The sequence below is a fragment of the Podarcis erhardii genome, assembly GCF_964252035.2.
Source record: "Podarcis erhardii genome assembly, chromosome: 13".
In the NCBI taxonomy this organism is placed as follows: Eukaryota; Metazoa; Chordata; class Lepidosauria; order Squamata; family Lacertidae; genus Podarcis; species Podarcis erhardii.
The window spans coordinates 8,551,532-8,577,780 of record NC_138502.1 but is presented as its reverse complement, the minus strand read 5'-3'; the positions used below and the strand labels follow the sequence as shown (position 1 = coordinate 8,577,780).

Here is a 26,249-nt window from a genome sequence, read left to right as displayed (position 1 = left end):
TAGCTTTGGGGATGGGAGCAAAGTACCTGCAACTATTTCTCTACCACAGTGGCGATGTGATGGGGATTCTCTCTATTCCGAACGAACAGTTGAAATGGGTTTGAGAGTTAAAGTGGGGGAAGGGACCTGCTCTCTCTAGCTGTCCTGGTGTGTCAAAACAGGATCCCTTCACATCCCATCCCATCCCATCCTTACTTGTTGCATTGGTGCTTGAGGTGCTTCTTATAGCCCTCATCCTGGAAGAGGGTGTCGGGGTTGTACTTGCGGATCCACTCGGCTTTCTGGACGTCGAAAGTGGTCTGGGACTTGACCTTCTTCCCTTTGCGGCCTCGTGGGACTGGGATGGACAGGCCTGCCCGAGGAACAGGAAGTGAGCTCAGAGCAGGGGCATGGCTCTCTAGGTATAACATGGAACCAGTGCAATAGGGATTAGGGTCACCCCAGATTTTCCATCGTATCTCGAGCTCAAACATATTTCAAAAAAGAACCCATGCACACTGCCACCCAAGCAGCAGTTTAAGAGACAGAAAGAGCCTCCCCGACTCCCGCAAAGCCATCCATATCCCCCTTCCCCAAGAGTCCCGCCATCTTGAATTTGCCAGCATGCTTGAATTTGCTTCCCCCCTCGCCCGAACAACCCACATATTGCGATATTCCAAGACAGTGGCAATGTAAAATGGCAGGCCCAGCTTGGCCAAGCCCTTTACGACAACAGAGAGAGAAATTAAGGGAGGCTTACCGGAGTGGTTCTGAAGTTCCTTGGCTTTGCCATTCTCAACCGGGCTGATGAGATCCCAGATGAACCCCTTGATGTTCTCGTCGCCCCGGTAGTGCATCAGGCAGTAGACGAGGATAGCCCGGCAGATGGTCTCCACGTCCCGCTCAGACATGCGTCTCTTGAACCGTCCATGCGACAGGATTTCCCGCCAGCGGCCCCAGCTGTCAGGAAAAATTGGCAAAGTCAGAGCTGTTCCCTTGCTTTGTCTTTTGTCAAGACTAAGGATGAGAAAGTAAAATCCTCAATGATACATTGGGCAATAGATACTGGTCATAATATGCACATGGGAAGCATGGGAATGATTGTGGAATATAGATATAAAATTTACAGCATGTTACAGTCTAAGAGAAAATTATACGAAAATGTTATCTTGATATCTAAGACCAAGTAAATTGGCAAAAATGTATAAATCTAAATCACATAAGTGTTGGAAATGTAAAGAGAAAGAAGGCTCTTTTTATCATATGTGGTGGTCTTGTAGTAAGGGAAATGATACATAATGAAATGAAAAGGGTGTTTAAAATAACCTTTGTAAAAAAACAGCAACCCAGAAGCTTTTCTTTTGGGAATTATAGGGATAGAACTACCTAAAATGTATAGAAACTTATTCATGTATGCTAGTACAGAGGCAAGAATGCTACTTGCCCCAAAATGCAATGAAGCAGAAGCCCCAGCAAAGGAAGAAGGGATACAAAAACTTATGGAATACACAGAAATAGAGAAACTTACCAGAAGAAAAAGAAATCAAGATAATAAACTTTTTATAAAAGAATGGAAACGGTTTATTGAATATTTACAGATGAATTGTAAACAGATAAGATCACTGGCAGGATTATTGTAATAACCTGCAGTTTTATAAGAGTATATATTTAAAATAGATGAATAAATGAGCAAATTAAGTTAATTTGGATATGCAGAGGATATTAATAATGAATTTAAGGAACCGCAGGAAGAGGGAGAAGGCAGTCATGTTTTGAAATGTTGAAATGATTGTAAAATTAGTGAAATGTATAAACTTGAAAAGTATAAATAAAATTTGAAAAACTGGGGGGGGGGGGAGAGAAAGAAAGGAAGGAAGAGTTCCCTTGCTCGCCAGGAACAGCAGACCTATGCATGTTGACCTGAGATTAAGTCCTGTAGAACACAGCAGCACTTACTCTTGAGTAAGCACGCAGAGAACTGCCCTGTGTTGTAAGCCGATCGCTGCTTCTAAAGTGGATTTATAAAAGAGTCCACCTGCCCCGCAAGCCCCAGAAACACACTGCCCGTATGCTGGCGGGTTTTCACTCACAACCAACAAAATCTTCCCCGTGCCACATACCCATAGACTAGCAGTTGTTTCTCCACCTGGAAGCAGTCTGTGCGCCCGTAGGAGTGGTGGAGCGGGTGGTGGTGGCGGTCGTGGCGCCGCGAGCGCGGCCGGTCGTCGTCGTCGCTCTCCAGGTCGGAGAACTCCACCAGGTCGTCGTCCTTCAGGGTGCTGAAGTGGCGTGTCTGCTTGCGCACGCGGGGGGTGTCAATCACCAGGTTGTTCTGCGGAGGGGAGAGAGGAGGCGGCCTTAGGTTGGTCTACCAAAGCACCAACCCCTCCCACAAGGCAATGCCCAAATGTAAAACCATCCCCTGCCTTCATCAAGATATGTGAAGGCTGGACCGCCTTCTTTTATTGTGGAGGCAGCAGGGAGCATTTATTTCATTACATCTGCTCAACAATTAATGCTAATTTCTCCCACTCTTATTTCAAAGCTATATTTGCCTTTGTATCAGAAAGGCACCTGGTTGCCTTTGTATCAGAAAGGCACAATTTGGTTGCCGATAAATATTGCTGCAGACCTTTGAGAGATCATGGTCTTTCCAACGAGCGGCTCCGGTCCAGGTTTGTAAATTGTCTTCCTTTAAATGTTGTGAGGATCCTACGCCCTTTAAAATGTGGGTTTTTGGGGGTGGTGGGTTATTCGGTTGTTTTTATTTTGATTATGCATTTTATGGTTTTATATTTTGATTTTATTCTGTGAACCGCCCTGAGACTTTCAGGTTTGGGTGTTATATTAACAAACAAACAAACAAACAAACAAACAAACAAACAACAACAACAACAACAACAACAACAACAACAATAATTTAAGACAGGCTGAGGGTTGGGGAAGGAAATACAACTCACTTAAAAAAAAAAAAAAAAGTACACCATGCCTCAGAATGTGAAGTGTGTTGTGAAATCCTCATGTTACTAATGCAGCCAATCAAAGCCTGAATTAACAATGGGGGTAGGCTCTTTCCCCTCACAAGCCCATTCCTCAACACACCTTGCTGTTGAGCATATCCAGGTCCAAGTCTGCCTTCTTGGCCCACTTCTGCCAGAAGTTGGGGTCGTCCAAGGCGATATCCGTCCTATTTTCTGAGGCCACAAAGCTCGCCTGGGAGAGGAGAACACACACACACACATATATATATTTAAAAACAAGAATATTTTTTTATTTCTTCCATACAGAATGTTACACATTTGTTAAGTCAACAATTATATTCCAGTTGAGAGGAGAATAATTTCTTAAAAGGATTTATGGGGGTAGGGTTGGCTATCCTACATGACATGCACCCTTAGTGAGCATAACATCTCTACTATGGAACCCGGCAGGTTTGGTTTGGTTTTAAAACAAAGCAAATGGGTTTCCATGCTTCATGGCTTGGGTGGGAGTGATTCAGCCAGGAACACACAATGTAAAAAATTAAGAGCCTCCTGGATCAGATTATTAAGTTCAGCACCCTGTTCTCAAAAGTGGCCAGCCAGATACCCGAAGAAAACCCACAAGCAGGAAGTACAAACAAGCAAATTATGATGATGATGATGATGATGATGATGATGATGATGATGTGCCCTTTCCCCTCCAGTGGTTTCCAGCAACTGGTACAGTTTGTTCTGGCCCTCTGCACACGCTTTCCTTTTCACTTCTTCAGCAAAGCCTCCCCTCCATCAATCTCCAATTCCCCTAAACGAAAAAGGAGGAGGAGGTAGCTAAAGAGCAATTACCTTGGCGAAGGTGGAGCCCTTCCCTTCGCTCTCAATGGTGATAGTGGTTGTCCGCCGCAGAAGAATCTGGTCAATGTCCTCTTCGCAGAACTTGGAGCCCTCGTCGTCCTCTTCCATGATGGCAGCATAGGCTCCCTTCCGCAGCAGGTCTTCGATCTCCTTCTTTGAAAACTGCTGGATCTGAGAGGGGAACAGGAGGCAACGACAAGGTGGGGGCGGGGACATTAGAAGACCATCTTCTCTGACTTGCTTTGGAATGGAAGCAGGAATCATTCTATCAGGCTCTGCTGAAAAGCTCGACTCAGATCAGAAGGAGGCACCTTCCCCTGAAAAGTTTCCGTTCCAGCTGGTCATAATTAAGAATCACTATGCAACTTCAGGAATTAGAGTCTGAGGCTGAGCCCCACCTTGCCTTCCTCTCCCCTTTTCCCTGTGTGTCGTGCCTTTTAGACAATAAGCCTACGGGTAGCAAAGGTTTTGCTTTATTGTACGCAAAGTGTTCTGAAAGCCTTTCTGGCTGAAGCATGGGATGCAAATGCTCTAAACTTTGTACTGCTTTTGATATTTTCTTATATTGCTGTACTTGCAAACGTGCAATAGGTTTTTCTTTTTTTAAATCAGAGGATGGTGTACATGAATGTTTATGACTGAATGAAGAAATACAGAAAATTATATTATGCAAAGCCACCAGAGCAGAATATGGACAATTTTGATACTCTGCTCTTCACCACCATCACCCATCATCCAGTCTAAAAAGCAGAGCGGGATGATGCACAGAAATGGAAATAAGTTTCCAACAAAGGAGGAATGGCTTTTAAAAGTTATGGACTACGCGGAAATGCAAAAGCTGACAGCAATATTAAGAGATCAAAATGACAAACTTTTTATACAATGAACGGAGGCCTTTTTTGGACTATTTGGAAAAGCACCTGGAACAAATGAAATCACAGGCAGAATTTGAGATAGCAGCAGCAGGATAAAAATGAGTGGGGGGGATTTTGGTAATAGACGAGAATCTAATATATAACGCAGAAAAAAAGAGTTTGAATAAAAACACTGTGGGGGTGGGAGGTCAGTACATGAAACAATGCAACTAAACAGTTGAAGTCAGTTTGTAAAAAACGGGAAATTCAATAAAAACTATATTGGAAAAAAGCAGTGTGATGCAACTAGCTAGAATAGATGCTTCTTCAGGGTGGGAGGGGAGGAAGGTGGGCAGGCAGGGGGAAGGCTCCCAATTGGGCACACATTCCTAGAGAAACTTCAGCCTAGATCTGCAAATCCCCCCATTTGCAAGTTCACCCAGGACTGACTCTCCAGCCACCGTCACCGACATTATTTACCCCGGCGATGCTGCCCTCTCTCCCGCTCATGGACTGCAGGACGGCCTTGTCCAGCCCCAGCTTGAGGCTGGCTTTGTCAAACATCTCTCGCTCGTAGGAGTTGCGGGTGATGAGGCGGTAGACCTTCACTGCCTTGCTCTGCCCGATACGGTGGCAGCGTGCCTGGGCCTGGAAGGAAGAGGAGACAAGAGCAGGAGCAGGCAAATGAGAAATGTGAGAGATACACAAACTGCACAGACCCCTCTTGGGACAGAGAACATTTTGGTTTTCTTCAAAAGAACGCTCCTCTTAGCGGCCAGAAACAGGAGCAAGGAGAGTTGCAGTTTAGGCCCTTGGGAGGCAGTAAGCAATATTCATTGCAATTATAAAGACTGATTTTACATTTATGGAAAAAGTAGGCGTACATACATATATAGCGTTATTTTCATAATTCCATTTCTGACCCCTTTTAATAAAAAGTAAAATTGCACATCATAACATAACCAGACAATACATTATAAAACAAATTACTACGATGCTACTGCCTTTGCAACCTGCCCTGGAATAACATTCCGTTTTATGCTAGTACTACCAAGGTTTTTGTAAAAAGGAAATTGATAAATGCAAAATGTTCGCCGGTGGGCAATGATTTTCAAGATCGCTAGCTTAACCAATCCTCAGCTGCTTTGTATTTTATATATCAACTGTGTATATGGAAATAAAAGTCACAACCAGTAACTGTGTTTCAGTTTGGGCATTTTTTAAAGTATCTTGCTAAGCACTCATGGAAAATCTAACTATTTTCTGATACACCAAACAGAGAGGTGGGGAAAAGGCAGGGCTGTGGGTATAACACCTGCATCTTAGGAGCTGGAAGGCTGCCTCTATGTGTGTGCTATTATTCAGTTCATTCCTGACCCTTCACCAGCAGGTCCCAGGACGGGTTACAACAATTCAAAATTAGAAAGTTAAATTACAGTTGTAAGGAATAGCATTTCTTCAAAACACACACCTGAGGCATCACACACCAAAGGGAAGAGTAGGGGAGGGACCGCAAGGGACAGACTCCCCAACCATCCAATAACAGAAAGGTCCTAGAATGCCCAATGTCCTCTCATTTAAAAAACTAACCACGTCTGGATGCGAGGCAGATAGAAAGGGTTCTTGGGAAGAGCGGATGGGTGCCAAATTACGACACAAAGAGGTAGCTTGGATACAGGTGAAGGTAAAGGACCCTTGGACGGTTAAGACCAGTCAAAGGTGACTATGGGGTTGCGGCACTCATCTTGCTTTTGGGCTGACAAGAGCCGGCGTTTGTCCACAGACAGCTTTCCGGGTCATGTAGCCAGCATGACTAAACTGCTTCTGGTGCAATGAAACACCTTGATGGAAACCAGAGCACAAGGAAAAGCTGTTTACCTTCCTGCCACCTATTTATCTGCTTGCACTGGCGTGCTTTCGAACTGCTAGGTTGGCAGGAGCAGGGACCGAACAACGGGAGCTCACTCCATTGTGGGGATTTGAACTGCCAACCTTCTGAGTGGCAAGCCCAAGGGGCTCAGTGGTTTAGACCACAGCACCACCTGCGTTCCAATGCTTGGATACAAGGAGGAAAGGGTGTGTGTGTGTGTCTCTCTCTCTCTCTCTCTCTGTGTGTACTGCTCAGTATCTGTGTATTGCTCAATAGGTAGAGTATGAAACTCTTAATCTCAAAGTCATGGGTTTGAGCCCCACGTTGGTGCAACAGATTCGTATATTGCAGGGGGTTGGACTAGACTAGATGAATCATGTGGTCCCTTCCAACTCTACAATTCATCACAGTTGTAGCCTGTCCTGTCTTGCCCAGGATGGCATGCATAAGGCGATCCCATCTGATTCTCACAACAAACTTACAAGGTAGGTTAGGCCATGAGAGAAAAAAGGTGGGCCTGAAGTTACTTGGTAGGCAAAGGGGGTGGGCAATACATGTTTTCACTCAGCAGACTTCAGAGCTTTGTCTGTGGACAACACCCAGCCCCCAAGGCTGCCCCCCAGGCAGAAGACTGGCTCTCCCCACCCTGAAGGTGTCCCCACTTGCTGTACCTGCAGGTCATTCTGGGGGTTCCAATCCGAATCAAAGATGATGCACGTGTCGGCAGCCGTCAGGTTGATGCCCAGCCCTCCCGCCCGCGTGCAGAGCAGGAAGACAAAGCGGTCCGAGTCAGGCTTGCTGAAGCGATCGATGGCCGCCTGCCGCAAGTTCCCCCGCACTCGCCCATCGATGCGCTCGTAGAGATACCTGCGTGGAGGGGCAAGGTAATTAGGGAACACGGAGCCTGAACGAGAGGTGGCACCCCATACAGGTGCCACAGGGAGTCACAAGAGTTAAGAACTCCCTGGCAGGAAGGCAAGAGGCTAATGGACCTAGGCATGGCATGCCGCAAAGCCAGGCTGGTGCGTCTGTCTTGAATTTTCCATCCCCAGTGGGCCGGAGACTTTTTGCAAGAATGTGCAAATACAGTGGAACCTTGGTTTCCGAACTTCATCCATTTCAGAAGACTGTTCAGCTTCCAAAAAGTTTGAAAACCAAGGATCAATGAGCTGGCTGCAAAGTCAATGGGAAAAAATGATAAACGCAACTCGGAAGCCATTCAGCTTCCAAAAATCGTTCAAAAACGGGAGCATTCACTTTCGGGTTGTCGCCAAATCGTTTGGATTCTGAAGGGTTGGACAACCGAGGTTCCACTGTACATGATTTTTCCCGCTCCCCTTTCAGATAAGACTATGAGTCAGTGACTGGCCCAAGGTGACCCAATGAGCTCCACGGCCAAGTGGGGATTTGTTGGTTTTCATTTTTTTATAGAAAGTATTTCAGCTGACCAAAATAATGTAAAAAGAAAGAGTCCCTAAAAAGAAAAAGGGGGGAAAGTATAATATATCACTGCACATGCAAAGAACTACAATTTCATACATGCTTATCCAATATATAGATATGTGTGTGTGTTAATGTTATCCAAATACATACAGTGGTGCCTCGCAAGACGAAAAGAATCCGTTCCGCGATTCTCTTCGTCTAGCGGTTTTTTTCGTCTTATGAAGCAAGCCCATTGACGGCTTAGCGCTATTGGCGGTTTAGCGGCTTTTAGCGGCTTAGAAAGGGGGGGGGGGAACCGCAGGAACTCGCAAGACATTTTCGTCTTGCGAAGCAAGCCCATAGGAAATTCGTTTTGCGAAGGCTTGCTGGAAAACTCTTTCGTCTAGCGAGTTTTCCACCTTGCGAGGCGTTCGTCTTGCGGGGCACCACTGTATAGGGTTATTTATAAATGACATTTAAAATAAAAAAAAATTAAGTGTGTTCCAAATATCATTGCACTTTGATTTGAACCCTAGTTTCCCAGGTCTCTTCGTGGCACAAGCCCTCACCTCTTCTGGATGAGGTAGTCCTCCAGGATGTCAAGGCAACGGACCATTTGGGAGAAGATCAGCACCTTGTGCCCGCCGGCCTTCAACTTGGGGAGCAGCTTATCAATCAGCACCAGTTTCCCAGAGGAGCGCACCATGGCCTGCAAGGGAAAATCATGGGGCAGGTGGTGGTGGCAGGAATCCCGAAACTCGGTCAGGATCTTCTCCTCGGCACCTGATTCGGCAGAGGGGGCAGAGCAAGAGAGAGAGGGCATGTCAGAAGAGACTCACAGGGTCCCTGAAGCCAAAAGGCAAAGAGCCTGAAAGCACTGAAACTATACCGCAAACCACTCCCCCAATGTAATGAGAACTAGAGACCTGCTTTTAAAAACCAGCCCTGCCCTATTTCTACTGATCCAACATATCAGAAATTCTGTCTCTGAAATGATCTCCACCCCCCTCCTGCCCACCCGGCTAACTTGCCGTTGATGAATAAATCATTTATGTATGTGACCACAGGTGCTTGGATGTTACTGGACCAGAGATGGAAAGAAGATAAAGTCCAGACCAGAGAATAATGGCAGATTAAGTTGATGGATTATGCCAAAACAGCAAAAACGACCGGAAGAATCAGAAATCAGGAAGACCCAAATTCTAATAAAGAATGGGGGAAATTTATAATTTATCTTAAAAACCATTGTAAACATTTAAAATTGTTAGTAGGATTGGAGTAACACCTGTAGTTTAATGGTGAATTTTGGATATAACAGAGATGTAAAAGATTTGGATTATGATAAAAGATGCAGGAGGAAATGGCTAACAATAGGTCCCACAAAGGGGAGGAGGGAAGCCCAGGAGATTCTCTGAAGTCTGGTCTTTATGTTGTATGTTGGATATGTCATTGTAAAACTGTACAGTCGTACCTTGGAAGTTGAACAGAATCTGTTCCGGAAGTCTGTTTGACCTCTGAAACGTTTGACTTCCAAAGCACGGATTCTGATTGGCTGCAGGAAGTTCCTGCAGCCAATCGTAAGCCGCGGAAGTCCCGTCGGAGGTTCAAAAACCAGAACAGTCACTTCTGGTTTTTGATCGTTCGGGAGCTGGAACGTTCGACTCCCAAGGCGTTCAGGAGCCGAGATACGACTGTAATTTGAAAAACCAACCACACACACATATATATGTATTTTAAAAACACTTGCCGTTGATGAGGTAGGGATGGTTGCAACACTTGCGTAGCTCCATCATGGTGTTGAGGAGGTTGGGCATGTTGCTGTGCCCTGCCCCTTTGGACAGGAAGTTGAAGTTCTTCTCCAGGATTGCCCGGTAGTACTTCTTCTGGATGTTGGTGAGCTCCACCTCGATGATGGTTTCCTGCTTGGGGGCCAAGTTCTTCTCCACGTCCTCCTTCAGCCGCCGAAGCATCATGGGCTTCAGGATGGCCTGCAGTTTCTGCACCTAGGAGGGTGGACAGAGAAGGGATTCTTTTAACTACTGGGCCTATCTGGGAGGAAGGGCGAAGATGGAGGAGGAACTCAAGAGTGCCCGAGAAAAGCTTCCCACGTGGTTCTTCTCATCTCCTTGGGTTGTGCGTGTATATCTTACTATATAATAAGATTGCTGTGCTGTTGTCATGCTACGGTTCATGGCAGCCATGGCAACCCCAACGTGACGACAGGCCAGCAGGCAGGCAGGCTAGCAAGCAAGCAGTTCGGGTGGCAAAGCAGCCCAGGTGAGCTGTTTCAAGGTGAGTGGGCAATGCCTCCCCGTCTGTATTAAACAAAGCAGGAGTGGTGTTTAAAGCAGGGGTACTGCTGCAGAAAATGGTCTGCCAAGCTGCCTCCCATCCTCCTTGAAAAGGGCTGGGGCAAGCTTTGAGGAGGTGGGTGAGATGTAAGGAGAGGAGAGAAGGGAGGTTGGCAAAAGAGTTGGTGGGTTGATAAGTGGAGAGAGCAGAGGCAGCAGTCGTGTGTGTGTGTGTGTGTGTGTGTGTGTGTGTGTATGAGGTGGAGAGAGACAGACACACAGAGAATTAACCAAGTAGTGTTTATTGGAATGGTTTGAGAGCAAGAAGTGGTGTAGTAGGTGAGATGGTCAGAATGCTGGAACCAGGACTCCTGGGTTCTATGTCTGCTGGGTGAGGGACAGCGGGATACAAGGCATTAAAGAGAAAGGAGACCAGAAAGAAAGAAAGAAAGAAAGAAAGAGAAAAACGGATGGATAGAGTATGTTAAATTGGGAGAGTAATGGGGAATCTGACTGCCCTGGAAGAAAAATTGGTGGAAGTCGCCACATTGGGATCAGTTTCAATTGCTGCAGGCAGATGATGTAGACACTCATGTGGTGAGGGCAATTATCTGACTCCAGCCCACCATGGCTTTTAAAATCTAGTAGGAAGGGACTGGCTGGTTGGGTCCCAGGAGCGGATAATACCCAATTACAAGAGGGAGTTATGCCCACTGCCTTGAAAGAAGCACAGTAGTGAAGCCCACCCACCCCCTTGAAAAGGCCCTCTGTGGATCCAGAGCTACACTGTGCAGTCTCTGAAATTCCCTTCATGGGAAGTGAACCTGAGGGAGAAGCCAGTGGAGGAAGGACGAGGGCCAAGTGCCACTGCTTACCTGCTCCTCAGTTTTGAGGTCACCAAAGTCCTTGAGGAACTCTGATTCTGAGGGGAACTGGGAGGGCTCGAGGAAATGCAGGAGGCTGAAGAGTTCCTCCACTGTGTTCTGGAGGGGGGTGCCGGTCAGTAACACTTTGTGCTCCTAGAAGAAGGGGGAAGGCAAAGGAAGGTGTCAATACACAAGCTCAGGCCTGCCCCATAGATGAAATGTGTGCGTGTGCATGTATGTGAGCAACTGCAAAATAAGTCAGGCCCTCCAATAAGCCCCAAGGTTTTAGTTAACAGGAGAACAGAGAGACTGGCACTTATGCCAACAGACTTGCTTGCAGGTCTATCCGAGGTCTGAGGATAGGGAAGTTGAGCCTTGCTTACCAACCCCCAGATACAGGTGGCAAATCAAACAACTGCACATATATGTCCAAAAAACTTTGATATCATTATTTCTGTTAGATGTGGGGAGGAGAGAAAAGGCAAAGCTCTATGGGGCTATGCTGAACCCTTCAACACTGGAGACATCATGTAGTTTGGCCTATGGACTTCTACTGGGGCGTCTAATCTGACTCATGAATCCCTTTCCCCAAAAACCTCTCCTTTGTTTTAGCAGGAGATTCTGTTGCAACCCCCTCCCTGCTTCAGAAAGGGGCCTGCATCCCATCCCTTGCTAAAATGAAGGGGTGGAAGAACCCCCATTGCTTTTCAAAGCATCTTGCACTTGACATCAGTGAGATGCCAGGTGATTGACAGGTGGGTGGTCTGCAGAGCCCCAAAAGGCTTCCCACTCCTGCTTGACAATCTTAAGGGCTAGAAACTCATTTTCCCAAAGTTGTGTACTTCGTCTCACCCTTGTAAGCTAGAAACAAGGTTTGACTCCTGACACCGGGGAAGGCGGGAAAGCAAAAAATAGGGTTCCCTTACCAGGTCCATGTGCTTAAGACTGTCCAGCAGTTTACAGTTGCGGTTCTTAAGGCGATGGGCTTCGTCAATGATGACGCAACGCCACTCTATTTCCCTCAGCTCGGGGCAGTCCGACAGGATCATCTCAAAAGTAGTGATCAGGGCATCAAACTTGTATGCGCCTGGAATCAGGCGGCCCTGTTGGGGGACAGAAAAGAAGGCATTCAGATAGTATATGAGCATTAAGTTACTCTAGGTTTTTGCTTTCTCCCCCAACATATGCATTTCTATTTATTAAGTTGCTAGTCCTTCTTGTTATTAATCCAAAGGCAAATGTACAGAAACCATAAAGGGGCAGGTGAGATTGTGAAGATGCAATCAAATCCACCCCCTCTACAAAAAAGTAGGAATGCTGGGAACTGTAGCTTTGCAGTCAGTTCAGAATGATGGGCTTAATCCCCAAACTTGCACTTTACAGAACTATAACTCCCAGATACCTTTGGGTGGGGATGACTGTGTAAGCAGACATGGCACTGGAACAAAATTCTTCATCTCAACCATCACCCAATGCTCACTTTTGTTGTACCCCCCCCCCCAGGTCATGACAAACCTGACTGCTGAAGTGTCATAACCCATCAGTAGTAATGTTCAAATCCCCAGAGGATGTGCTCAGGAAGGCAAGGGCAAGTGCCATACCCAAGAATCCTTTTTTCCTCTGTTTTTGCACTACTACAGAGCCCACTTTCCAAGCAAAGATTGTGCGTTAAAGACAGAGCTTTTCCCATCGTAAAGCTATTTTGTAGACTTCTTGATATGGGCAAATAGGGGACTACCTGCTCATTGACAAATTGGGAAATCAAACAGGAAGACCCAGGAGGATCAGAGTCAAGCCAGTTTCTCATCTGGATGCCTGTGTTCCATTCCTCTGGCTCATAAGCTCAGAGCCATCCTACCCAAGCACGAAATCGTTTTGTTTAATTAAGAACACAAGAGCAGCTCTGCTCCGGATTAGACCAATTTGGTCCATATGATGGGATGTGCTTGGATTCTTGTAAAACGCTTTTTGGGGGAAATACCATACCCGGGAATCTTTGCAGTACATCTCGTATTGCTGGATCATCTGGCGGGAGGCGAGGCTGCCATGGTAGACGATGGTGTTCATCTCGGTCCAGGTGTTGAACTCCCTCTCCCAGTTGGTGATGGTGGAGAGAGGGGCAATGACCAGGAAGGGCCCCCGGATGCCCACGTTGTAAACCTCCTGCAGGAAGGCAATCGACTGGATGGTTTTGCCCAGGCCCATTTCGTCGGCCAGGATGCAGTTTTGCCTGAAGAGGAAGACAGGGCAGACTCAGCGGTCGTTCTTTTTGGGGGGCTTTCAGGAGCCGGTTGGTCTATTAATAGCTGGCATATTCAGGATCTAAGGCTGCAAACCCTAAACAAATCCAATAGGGACTGAATATCATCACCTCTTGTGACTACATGCGTACGATTGCACTGAAAGCAGTACTGTGCCCAATGGACCAAGGAAGTGCAGCATTTTGAACCGGACAGACAATGCACCACCCAAATAATTTCAGATTTATTTTGCCTTGAAGTAAACAAGATTTTAGCCCTCAAAGGTGTGAAGGGAAGCTTGAAAGTTTGTGGGGGGTAGGGAGGGACAGACACTATACCTGCTGCAACCTTAAGAAGCTGGAGGGGAGCTGCTAACAATTACTGGAAAAGACTCCCTTGGGAGATAGAGGACTCTCCTTTGCTGGAGGCTTTGAAGCAGAGGTTGGATGGTCATCTGTCATGGATGCTTTAGTTGAGATTCCTGCATTGCAGGGGGTTGGACTAGATGACCCTCGGGGTCCCTTTCCAACTCTTAAAATTCTATTACAGTGGTACCTCGGGTTAAGTACTTAATTCGTTCTGGAGGTCCGTTCTTAACCTGAAACTGTTCTTAACCTGAAGCACCACTTTAGCTAATGGGGCCTCCAGCTGCCGCTGCACAATCTCTGTTCTCATCCTGAAGCAAAGTTCTTAACCCGAGGTACTATTTCTGGGTTAGCAGAGTCTGTAACCTGAAGCGTATGTAACCCGAAGTACCACTGTATTCTAATTCCCAGATAGATGGGAGTGGGTGTTTCACTGTTCTATACAGCTCTTTGACCCTGTATATATACAGATGAGGGAACCCATCATACCTTTAATTCCCTGATTTAGCACCCAGGATACAAATGCGGATGACAGCAGAGTGTTCTGCTCTTCTCCTTTCCTTCCCTTGGGCTCACCTGTTGTACCAGTTGAACAGCAACCAATTCACACCCTCCAGCTGATACTCTCGCAGTTGGTTGCCGTTCTTGTATTCATGAGACAGCTCTAATTTCTTCCAGGAACCAGCCTGGGGGCGGGCCTGAAAGGAGAAAAGTATAGAGCTTTGCACCTCAGGAATCAAGAGCTGAAGAACCTGTGGGACTCGGGATACTGTGGGACTCCAACTCCCATGAGCTCTAATTCAGCACAACCTAAGGTCAGGGGTGAAAGGAAGGCCAACCTCTAAAGATTTCTCATTAACGTATCAGGACTGGAATTTATTTATTAAGAAGATCTTAATATCGCCTTCCTTCCCTCACCCCCAGATAAAAAATCCAAGTCGGTTAGCGAGAAATAAAATGGACAGGCGTCTTGCTAAATACAAGGTGGTTCTTTTAATGAGATTCAGAAGCAATACAAACACACGTGAGTGAGAAGATTAAAGATTTTATTCTAAACAGCAAGCATTATATACATTATCAAGCAAGCACTTCGATCTGCTACTGGGAAGCCCTCAAGAAGCGGCAAAGTGACCCCCAGGTAGCCTGAAGTTGCACGGCCCTGGGGCCATCAGTCCGTGCACAAGCTTCTCAGAACTATGCCCCAAAACCATCCGATTTACAGATAGCTAACTTGTTAGCCTACATGCCTTGCCCGACTAGCTAGTGCAGATTATTTAATTAGCTAGCCTCCTCTTCCAATACCACATGTTCCTCCAATGAATGTCTAACATCAAAGGGGGTCAGAAGGTACCCTGCATTATCACTTCCTTCCAACAGATTAAAGGCTGTTCTCAGCCATCAAAGAGCAGAACAAGAGATAGAGAGGGAAAGTAAACAGAGGCAGGAAGACATGACCATGTCAGATCACTAAACTCCTCGAAATACAAATATCTTCCGGAAACGATTGCCCATACAACAGGAATATAGTGAGCATTAAAACTTTTTTTTAAAAAAAATCAGAACCACAACCAACAGGAAAAAACGCAAAACACCCAAACCAAAGACCCATTGAAATAACCAAATTACTCATTTATGAATTGCCTTCCTTCCTTTTTTAAAAAATAGTCACATTTAGGGATGCTCAAATATTAAAAGATTTAAAAAAATTTGTCTTGATCACAGTTTATAACCAAAAAATCATATAAATATATTGAAAAACTAGTCGGGTGCAAAGCCTCACACAGATGCAATCATCCTCACTTGCAAAAATTAAAACAAAATCCTGATTTTTAAAGCAAAAATTAAAAGGGGGTAGGAAGAATGAAAATTTATTACACTTATATCTCATTTTCCTCTTAAGTAGTTCAAAGAAGCATACATGGTTCTGTCCCACTCTCTTTTAGCCTTACAACAATGAAGTAAAATAGGCTAAAAGAAGTTGGGCCAGGGATATATTTCTTGGAGCAAAGAAGCAGGTGTTCCAACATTACCCAGAGCCAAAATTGCAACAACCACCCCCACAGAAGATAAATCCACGTAGCAGAGAAGTCTACGTATCCAGAATTCTGGGGGAAGGGGAAATGCAGAGGTGTCACTCACCACGCGCTTCAGCTCCGGGTGCCTAGACTGGATGCGTTTGAACTCCCGGACCTTCCCCTCATCCACGTCTTCTTTGAGTTCCCACGTACTGTCCTCGTAGGGGAGCGAACACCACTTCACCAAGTAATAGATCACGGGCTGCAGAGTGTTCAAGAGACATGTGCATGCTTAGGGTCCATTTGCAAGCTACAATAGCATCTTTTTTTAGTCAATAGATTTTTATTTTTTGCACCTGTACAGCTATATTCAGAGCTGCTCAAGAACAAGCAAACTTTTTTCTTTAAAAAAGAGATAAAAGGTAAAGGTAAAGGACCCCTGGCAGTTAAGTCCAGTAGCGAACGACTCTGGGGTTGCTGTGCTCATCTCGCTTTACTGGCCGAGGGGGCTGGCGTTTGTCTGCAGACAGTTTTTCCGGGTCATGTGGCCAGCATGACTAAGCCGCTTCTGGCTAAACCATAGCAGCGCATGGAAATGTGGTTTACCTTCCCACCAGAGCGGTACCTATTTACAGTGGTGCCCCGCAAGACGAATGCCTCGCAAGACGGAAAACCAGCTAGACGAAAGGGTTTTCCGTTTTGGAGGCGCTTCGCTAAACAAATTTCCCTATGGGCTTGCTTCGCAAGACGAAAAAATCTTGCGAGTTCCCGCAGGTTTTTTCCGCTCCCCCCCCTTCCCTAAGCCGCTAAGCCGCTTATCAGCTGTTCCGCTGATAAGCCGCTTAACAGCTGATCGCTAAAAGCTGCTAGACCGCTAATAGCGCTAATCCGCTAAGCTGTCAATGGGCTTGCTTCACAAGACGAAAAAACCGCTAGACAAAGAGAATCGCGGAACGGATTCTTTTCGTCTTGCAAGACACCACTGTATCTACTTGCACTTTGATATGCTTTCAAACTGCTAGGTGGGCAGGAGCTGGGACCGAGCAACGGGAGCTCACCCCATCGCAGGGATTCGACCCGCCAACCTTCCGATCAGCAAGCTCAAGAGGCTCAATGGTTTACACCACAGCGCCCAATAAATAACAAGATGACAAATAATAATAGTAATATTATTAAAATAATAAAGAACTCCTTTAAGAGAATCTAGTCTTTTTGTCTTAAGACAGTTTTTAAAAGAATCTTTCCCCAAAAATATTTTTTAAAAATAATTCCAGTAGCAGCTTAAAGACCAACTAAGTATAAGCCTTCTAGGTATGAGCTTTCGCGTGTATACACACTTCTTCAGATACTCTGAAGCAGAGGTCGCTACAACCTTTTATTGCTATCAATAAAAAGTGCCATGAAAACAGAAAAAGTCTAGGAGTAAGCAGTGTGTGCATGTCTATCCATTTCAAAAGCAGCAGTATACTTCAGGGAACATACACTACTTTTCTGTGTATTAGACTACATTTTTTTCTTTAAAAAGTAAGTTAAAAATTTGGGCTCCTCTTATACATGGATAGTGCACAGGGGGGACGCTGAAGCACAGGTCAGGCTGGTGAACGATATTTGGCAATCGTCCCTAAAAAGAGCTCAACAACTCTGGGCAATCACCCCTATTTTCTTAATTTGGAGTCCCCCAAAATAGGGGGCGTCTTATACATGGAAAAATACGGTAAGTAGTCATCACTGTAAAGCCCCTCTAAACAGATACGTCTTTAACATTAATGGGAAAGGGTTAGGACCTGACCGATCTTTCCCAGGACAGGAGTTCTACAATTCTGGTGCTACCACCAAGAAGTCTCTGCCTCTTGTGCCTGCCTGTCAAAGCTCCAGAGGTGGTGGGACATAGGAAAGAGCCTCTGAAGCCAATTGACAGACTTGGGGGGCAGGCTGAAAAAGGAGCTGGCTGTTTTTGAAAGCACCCAATACTTCGCCACAAGGAATCCGGTCACAATCTGCAACAAATCCTCCTGCAGTGCCCCCAACCTCCTCCAAGACACCAACACACCTCCCCATTGTCCTTGTCAATGCTGTGCGACTCGTCTAGGATACGGTCAACCTCCACGTAGTCTGGATTGAAGGGCTCCTCGTCCTACGGAGACAAAACACAGGAGGTGTGGGCAAGACCTGGGTGTGCACTCCATAGAAGGAATCTGGGAGCTGGGCTTGCTGAGGACCTCAGCTTTCTTTCCTCTTGAAAAAGCTTCTAGTCCCTTAGGTACCTCGTGAAAGAAGTGCCTCATCTGGGCCATTTTGGTCTTAAAGCGCTTGAGCTTCTGGTGGATCCGCTTGTCTTTCTCCAGCTGAGCGATGGTGGCCCATTCGCAGTGCAAGTAGGAGCTTGGAGAAGACGCAGAGGCAGGATGTGGTTTGGGGTAGGAAGCAAGGGAGAAAGAGAATAATAATACATTGAAAATCTCTAGGATGACCATAAAAAGGGGTACCTAACAGGAAGGCGAAATACTCCCTGTGCGGCATGCGCAATCTATCAATTCATAAGGCTTTAGTTGAGATTTCTGCATTGCAGGGGATTTGAACTACAGTTTGATGGTTCTATGGAAGCCCCAAAGCCCACCTCAGGTTCCCTCTGGAAAGAAGTGCTTGGATTTTATAACCAGCCAGGAGTAAGCCACCACTCTTCACTCTAACACACCCCTAGTTATATATGCCTGTGTGCAGATTTTAAAATTTGTCAGTGGCAGCTGAACTGTCTGTTTTCATCCCGTCCCCAGTTGCCTACCTTACTTACAAGAGTAACATTGGCTGTTGGGTCAGTTTCTCCTTAATCTCAGTGTTGCCTCTTTAGAACTGAGCAGAAGTCCGCCAGCCATTTGCTCTGGCTCCTCCGAGTGTTGTCCTCCCTGCCTCTCCCCCTACTAGTGGTACCTTGGTTCTTGAACAGCTTAGTTGTTGAACAAATCGGCTCCTGAATGCCGCAAACCCAGAAGTGTTCTGGTTTGTGAATGTTTTTCGGAAGCCGAACGCCCAACATGGCTTCCGCTTGAGTGCAGGAAGCTCCTGCAGGCAATTGGAAGCTGCACCTTGGTTTTCAAATGGTTTCGGGAGTCAAACCAACTCCCAGAATTGATTAAGTTTGAGAACCAAGGCAACTGTAGTTCCAGTGGGCATCATCCTATACAATAGGCCTCGCCTTTATCCTCACAATCCCAGTGGGAGGGAAGTTGGGCTGAGAGATTGTGATTGGCCCAAGGTCACACAGAACGGGGATTTGACCTCTGATCTCCCAGGTACTAGTGCATCACTCTAGCTGCTACAGCACTGGCCTCACAAGAAGCCATGTCCTACTCACTAGTTCTTGTATTTCACGAAGAATTCTTCCGCTTCTGTAAACTGTCCGGTGGGAAGCTGTAAACGGGAGAGGGTGGAAAGTGAAATCAGAGAGCCAAAGAAAAGGAAACAGGGATGTAATAGTTGTGGCAGGGTCGGATTTAGGTTTGATGAGGCCCTAAGCTACTGAAGATAATGGGGCCCTTTATATGTCCCAGCTGTCCTTTGTCAACAACAAATTGCCACCTTTTTTGTGTTGAATATATGCTACATGGTAAGTTATGGACCTAATACAAGCTTCCTCAACTTCGGCCCTCCACATGTTTTTGGCCTGCAACTCCCATGATCCCCAGCTAGCAGGACCAGTGGTCAGGGATGATGGGAATTGTGGTCTCAAAACATATGGAGGGCCGAGGTTGAGGAAGCCTGACCTAATAGATATCTAAAGCCCTTTGCACATGTTGCCATGCAACCAATCCATGCAGAATGTAGGCACCCTATATATAGAAATGAACAAACCAGTGATATTTTAGGGAGCAGGCTAGCAGGCGGGGCCCATTACTTACCTCACAGGAGCCTACACAACACAAAACACTGTTGCTGTATTAGGTTTTATTTATTTGGTTTGTATCTTATATTTTGGAAATGTACATCCAGTTTTTTTCCCTTAATTTTTTGGGGGGCCCTCAAGAGAATGGCGCCCTAAGCTATAGCTTGTTTAGCTTATAAATAAATCCGGCACTGGTTTTGCGGAGGGTGGAAGGAAGGAAATGCGCACGGAACAGAAATGATGCACAAAATGCTGCCTCTGGCTCTCAGCCTCTGATGCGTCTGGGCTCACATATGATCATATACAAATATATACATACAAAATTATCCCTCTCCCTCAAGCTTTGTCAGTTGATTTCCCCCACCCCAATACTGTTCTTTCGCTTTACCACTCTAAGTGGTTCTACTATAAGCCAAAGATGAGGAACCTCCAACCCAGAGGCTTAATTTGGCCCATGAGGCCATTTTCTCTTGCCTGGCCTACACCTGAGCCATGGGTCATGAGGTGTGGGGCAGGTAAGGTTGTATCCACAAAGGAATGACCAGGAGCCTCATAACTGCACTTTCGATTGCTTTACAGAATGTGAGCCCTGCATTCAGCACATCTTCGCACTCTCCAAGTAGAACTGATCCCTGCAGAAAGCAGGGCTTGTGGTCAGCTAAGGGTGAGCCCTGCTTTCGCAGGAGTCTTTGCTTTGATTTCAAGCTGCAGCTGCAAAGGAAGCGTTACGAGTGCCCTTTGCATGTATTCCCAGATTGTCTCCTGAAGTATGATCTACTTGATGCCAAGCTCCAGGGAGGGCTGGATTTGCTTCTCTACCACTGCTATAAGGTCAAGGTAAAGGGACCCCTGACCATTAGGTCCAGTCATGACCGACTCTGGGATTGCGGTGCTCATCTCGCTTTATTGGCCGAGGGAGCCAGCGTTTGTCCGCAGACAGCTTCCGGGTCATGTGGCCAGCATGACTAAACAACTTCTGGTGAACCAGAGCAGCGCACGGAAACGGCGTTTACCTTCCTGCCGGAGCAGTACCTATTTATCTACTTGCACTTTGACGTGCTTTCGAACTGCTAGGTTGGCAGGAGCAGGGACCAAGCAATGGGAGCTTACCCCGTCGCGGGGATTCGAACCGCCGACCTTCTGATCGGCAAGTCCTAGGCTCTGTGGTTTAACCCACAGTGCCACCCGCGTCCCTGCTATAAACAGTGTTTATATAAAGTGGTATTTATAGCACCACTGCTATAAACAGATAAAAAAGCACTGGGTTACGCAATGGAGTTAACTACGCAGCTAGTCTTCAAGGGGCAACACCAAGTCTGTTTTGAAACAATACTGCCAAAAGGCGGCACTATTGCCTTAGCGAGTTGTGGTGTTGTGTAAGCTGGAAGAACAAGTCTCTATAGGGGAATAATAATAATAAAAATGGGTAGGAGCTAGCATGCTGCAGGAAGCTCATCTCTTCTCACCCCCCTGTAGCAGATAAAATGTTCTCACCTCCTTCTTCACTACCCGCATGGATAGAACTTTGTCCACTATAGCAGCATCTTCCTCACTGGGGTTTTCCTTTGGAACAGAAAGGATAGAGAGAGGCAATTAAATAAGGAAGAGAAAGGCAGCCTTGATGGGCTATCTGACCTTGCATCCTATTTCCAGTAGCGGTTAACCAGAAACCTCTGGGGAGTAGGAACAACCCTCCATCATTGATTTGCCCACTTGGCATCTGATAAGATGCACACTGCCTCTGAACATGGAGGCTCTACTTAAGAAGCGCAGCTAATCGTCACTGATGGGGCTCCAATACACAAACCGGTATATAATCTTATTCCACAGCAAGGATGGGGAAGCCCAACTAAGCCACCCTGAAGAGAAGCTGGTCTGGGAAGGAGAGGACCAGACAAGAGGCCTCACCACAAAAAACTGCATGGAAGGCAGTGTCTCCCCCTCGGGAATCGGCTCCGGAGCAGGTGGTTCGGGGGCTGGCGGCTGCTCGGCCTTGACGGGCCCCGTCACATCCAGCTCCTCGTCGTCCTCGTCATCCGTGATCTTGATGTCCAGGTCCTCGGTGTATTTCTTCCGCTTCACCTGACGGTTCGAGCGCCGCTTCTGCAGGGAAATAGAGAGCATATCAATACAGTGGTACCTTGGTTCTCAAACCCCTTGGTACTCAAACAACTTGGATCCCAAACACCAAACCTGGAAGTAAGTGTTCCAGTTTGCAAACTTTTTTTGGAAGCCAAACATGCTCCGTTTTGAGTGCCACACTTCTGTTTTGAGTGCTACGCTGAGGTCTGTCTGTTATTGTTATTTATTTCGTGTTTTTGCAGCTTTTTTTGTTTTGTTTTGTTTTTGTGACTGTGTGGAACCCAGTTCAGCTACTGATTGATTGATTCTGTGACTGCAGTACATTGTTTATTGCTTTCATTTTATGGATCAATGGTCTTGTTAGATAGTAAAATTCATGTTAAATTGCTGTTTTAGGGGTTGCTTTTAAAAGTCTGGAACGGATTTCCGGAACAAATTAAGTTTGAGAACCAAGGTACCACTGTATGGAGCTCTGTGGACGGCCTTGTTTGCGACAGCTGAAGACAAAACAGTCCCCGCTTTCACAACACGAAAGATTCCAGAGCTGAGAGAATGCAGCTGGGGTTAAGACAAACATTGATTTTGTGATAACTATTTTTTACTGAAACTTAGGAAAAACGCTACAAATTAATTTTATTTATTTATCTCATGACATGTATACACTGGTTGGTTGTTAAAAACAAAACAAAACCCTCAAAGCGGTTTACAGATATAAAAAAAACAAAAACATTCTCAATAAGATAAATTAACAACAATACGTTTTAGACTTTTGAAGTTAAAATAATAGATTTAAAACAGATAAAAAAATCACACCAGCTTTCTACATTTAAAAACAAAGCAAAACACCTCAATTTTCTGTGTAGTACATACAGGCGAGGTCTGGGTTGAGCGTTTGAACTTATTTGGAGCCAAAAACACGGAATGATAAAGGAACAACTATGCAAACCCTTTTAAATGCTGGAAGTACTGTATAATCCAGGGGTAACCAACATGGTGGCCTCCAACTCCCATGAGCCTCAGCCAGCATAATCAATAGTCTGGGGTGATGGGAGACGAAGTCCCCAACATCTGGAGGGCACCACATGGGCTACCATTGGTCTATGCCTTCTCACAACTCAACCCAAGAAGTATGGGGGATCCAGAAGTCAAGCCAGGAAGACTTGACCTTTGCAATAATTTTGCAAACAATTTATGCCGGCCTCCTGTGCAGAGGTGCTGGAAAGATTACGGAGCGTGATGGGAATGTTGAGTAACTCAGGATGCTAATCCTCAATAAAACCAGAGCTGTTCCTCATGCACACCAATACATCACTTTCCCCAGACATGCTTCCTGCCCGGCCTCACCTGAACGCTGCTCTCCTCCTCCTCGCGGGGGGACTGCGCCGGCATGACCTCAGCGTCCGAGTTGTCCGAGGAAGCGTTCCGTTTCCGCTTCTTCCCAACGACTGGCGTGATGGTGCTGCGAAGAAGGAGAGAGAATGAATGAAAAACGGGCTCATCTCTCAAGAGGAAAAGGCGGGACGGAGGATCCTGCCCCATCGCCTTCCTCACCTGGGCTTCCCTCTTCCTTTGCTCTTCCCCGATCCCCCCTGGCCCCTGCCCTTGCGCGGCCGCTCTTCCTTGGGGACGCGGTCGCCTCCGCCTTTCCGGCGACGCTTGCGCTCTCCCGTCTCCTCGGGGCGCACACTGGGAAGCTCGTCTTCGTTCAGCACACGGGGGATGTTCTGCTCGCCCCGGGCCCGGGCCCGGGCGATGGCCTCCGCCACAATCCGGTTGGCCTTCTCTTGCTTCTTCTGGTGCTCCAGCTTGCGGGATTCGTCCGAGCTGCTCCGCGCCGTCCCGCTGGAGGAGGGGAGGGCGGCCACCTCGCTACTGCTCAGCACCTTCACAACTGAGAGCCCAGAGGAGCTGCCTTGCGATGAGCTGGCCTGTGGGAGAAGGTGTTACAGAAACAGATGCATGTTACATCCAGGCAACAGCATCCTGGTCCGGACAGAAGGCCAGGCTGGCAAAAGCTGCACTAACGAAGGACCAGCGTATCCTACAATAAGGATGGGGAACCTGCAAGCTTCCAGATATTCAATAATGGCTTTAGGCCCGTAACACTGAAGGAGTGTATCCCATCATTCAGCCCTGACACTGAGGTCCAGCTCCGAGGGCCTTCTGGTGGTTCCCTCACTGTGAGAAGTGAAGTTAAAGGGAACCAGGCAAAGGGCCTTCTCGGTAGTGGCACCCGCCCTCCTGTCAGATGTCAAAGATGTAAATCATTACAGTGGCACCTCGGTTTAAGAAGAGTCCTGTTTAAGAACGATTCGGTTTACGAACTCCGCAAAACTGGTAGTGTCCCGGTTTGCGAAGTTTACCTCGGTCAAAGAACGGAACCTGAATGGTGGAAGGGCACTGGTGGAAGGAGGCCTCATTAGGGAAAGCGCGCCTCAGTTTAAGAATGATTTTGGTTTAAGAACGTAAACCGAGCTGCCACTGTATACAATACAACCTTCCGTAGACACCTGAAGGCAGCCCTGTCTTAAGAAACTTTTAAAGTCAGATGTCCTGCTGTGTTTTTGCATATTCTGTTGGAAGCTGCCCAGAGTGGCTGGAGCAACCCATGTCAGATGGGTGGTGTAGAAAAATTAATAACTACTACAAGTTACTACTACAAGTCCCATCATCCCTCAGCAATTCCTTTGCTGACTGGGACTGATGGGAGTTGAAGTCCAAAAGCATCTGGAGTTCCTTAGGTTTTCCACCCATCAGTAGCTAGGTGGATTTCGACAGCATATGAACAACAGGATTCAATATGACCTTAACAGATTGGAGAAATGGGCCCAAGCTAACAAAATGAATTTCAACAGGGACAAATGTAAGGTTCCACACTTAGGCATGAATTACCAGATGAGCAAATATAGGATGGAGGACACCTGGCTTGCCAGTAGTACAGGTGAAAAGGATCTAGCGGTCGTAATAGACCACAAGCTTTAACAGGAGTCAACAGGGTGATGCAGCAACAAAAAAAGCTAATGCTATTCTAGGTGGCATCAAAGGAAGTCATAGTGCTGCTTTAGACTGCATTGGTCAGACCAAAACTGGAATATAGTGTCTCCGTATCCCCCACAGCAGAGCTCAAGGTGGCTTAACAAAAAACATTCTTAAAAAAAATAATACAGCACAATAAAAAAAGTTGAGAGTAAAGGTAGCCAACGAAAAACAATTTCATTAAGACACACTCCAGCACTTTAAAAATTATTAATTTAAAAACTTAACACACTTATGCCCAAAGGCTTTTGGAGGCAAATAGCAGGTTTGGTGTGTACCAGTTTTCTAAAAAATTTTTTAAGAAAACCTAGATGGTTTTTATTTTTTTTAATGTCAGGGGTAAACGCTACCTACAATCACCTTCCCTTATCTTCCTGCTTCTGTTGTTTCCATGATTTATCACACATGATCTCCGTGATAAGCAACAACAATCTGGCACGCAGGGAATCCCATTTCCACACAAAACAAGTCCACGTTCAGTTCCACATCATGTATGAATGCAAAACTGCAACACCATTTCCCCTGCAATTTTGTCGCTGCCTGCAGTTTATTCTGGTTTTGCCGTTCACCAGAATGCAGTGGACGCTCATTCGGTTGGTGGCATCCGTCTGTCTGGAGACAATGGAGGGGTGCAACCTTTGGGGGTGAGGTCAAACTGTTAGAAGGTTTCAGTGCCTGCTGTGGCTGTCGAGACCGATGCGAGAGAGACATGCGTTGTTGCAGCCAGGGCAGAAGAAAGGCCTAGCTGCAACAAAGCATGTCTCATTCAGTTAACGCTCTGGATTTGGAGATCTCTGCAAACATTGTCCACATATTTCCAAAACTATCATGAGAGCTAGAAAATTGCCTCTTCCTTTTGTTTCCAAGCTAAGGCAGAGACTCCCAGGGAGTTGGATTGTGGCTCTGCTAACATGACCAGCACTCCCAAGGGAACTGAGGCCCCTGCGGCCCCCATCGTGATTTTCACTGGGCGCTGTATAGCTGTCGTATACCAAGACACCCCCAAAGCAGACCGAGCGTGGCAGAAGCGCTGCCCTTACCTGCGGCTGCAACACAACTTTGAGGGGGACTGTCACTCTCTGCCCCGAACCGCTCACCACCTGGGCTTGCTGTACGGAGGACACACCCAACGTCCCTTGCTGGCCGGAGGAGGTGGGTGGGGGCTGCTGCAGAAGCTGGATCTTCTGGGTCCCAGGCTGGCCGCCGAGTTGCTGCTGTCCGGGCTGCTGAACTTGGAGCTGGATGGTGACCACCTTGGCTGGCTGCCCTGGCGCGCCCTTGGCCTGGCTCAGGGCCGCCAACTGGTTGCCCTGGAGCACAATCTTGCCCGGCAGGCTGCCCAGAACCACGTGGCGCTGCCCTGGGGCGCCTCCACCCGCCGGGGGCTGCTGGAGGACCAAGGTGATGCGTTTCGACTCTCCCTGTAGGGAGGAAAAGGGGACTCAAGAACCGGAAAAATATCTCAGCACCAAATACATTAAGAAGCTGCCACTTCCAATTAAGGAAGGTTACTCCG

The 26,249-nt window shown here is 46.7% G+C and overlaps 1 protein-coding gene across 4 annotated transcripts in view; it reads right to left on the bottom strand.

The window, feature by feature from the left end:
• The window catches only part of CHD8 (chromodomain helicase DNA binding protein 8), a 63,648-nt gene that overhangs the window by 17,452 nt on the left and 19,947 nt on the right, over positions 1-26,249 (bottom strand). For 3 of the 4 annotated variants that reach the window (XM_081835362.1, XM_081835363.1, XM_081835364.1), the window contains 22 exons: positions 25,774-26,154; positions 23,249-23,625; positions 23,042-23,156; positions 21,524-21,718; positions 21,110-21,178; positions 19,088-19,143; positions 18,000-18,117; positions 17,786-17,869; positions 15,860-15,997; positions 14,297-14,418; positions 13,102-13,345; positions 12,042-12,218; positions 11,125-11,268; positions 9,706-9,961; positions 8,528-8,741; positions 7,208-7,403; positions 5,147-5,314; positions 3,804-3,983; positions 3,082-3,192; positions 2,100-2,311; positions 740-939; positions 196-397 (listed from right to left, as the gene is read on the bottom strand). In XM_081835362.1, the coding sequence (XP_081691488.1) occupies positions 196-397; positions 740-939; positions 2,100-2,311; positions 3,082-3,192; positions 3,804-3,983; positions 5,147-5,314; positions 7,208-7,403; positions 8,528-8,741; positions 9,706-9,961; positions 11,125-11,268; positions 12,042-12,218; positions 13,102-13,345; positions 14,297-14,418; positions 15,860-15,997; positions 17,786-17,869; positions 18,000-18,117; positions 19,088-19,143; positions 21,110-21,178; positions 21,524-21,718; positions 23,042-23,156; positions 23,249-23,625; positions 25,774-26,154 (3,959 nt within the window). The remainder of the gene's footprint in view (positions 1-195; positions 398-739; positions 940-2,099; positions 2,312-3,081; positions 3,193-3,803; positions 3,984-5,146; positions 5,315-7,207; positions 7,404-8,527; positions 8,742-9,705; positions 9,962-11,124; positions 11,269-12,041; positions 12,219-13,101; positions 13,346-14,296; positions 14,419-15,859; positions 15,998-17,785; positions 17,870-17,999; positions 18,118-19,087; positions 19,144-21,109; positions 21,179-21,523; positions 21,719-23,041; positions 23,157-23,248; positions 23,626-25,773; positions 26,155-26,249) is intronic. The other variant, XM_081835365.1, reaches the window with a different exon arrangement.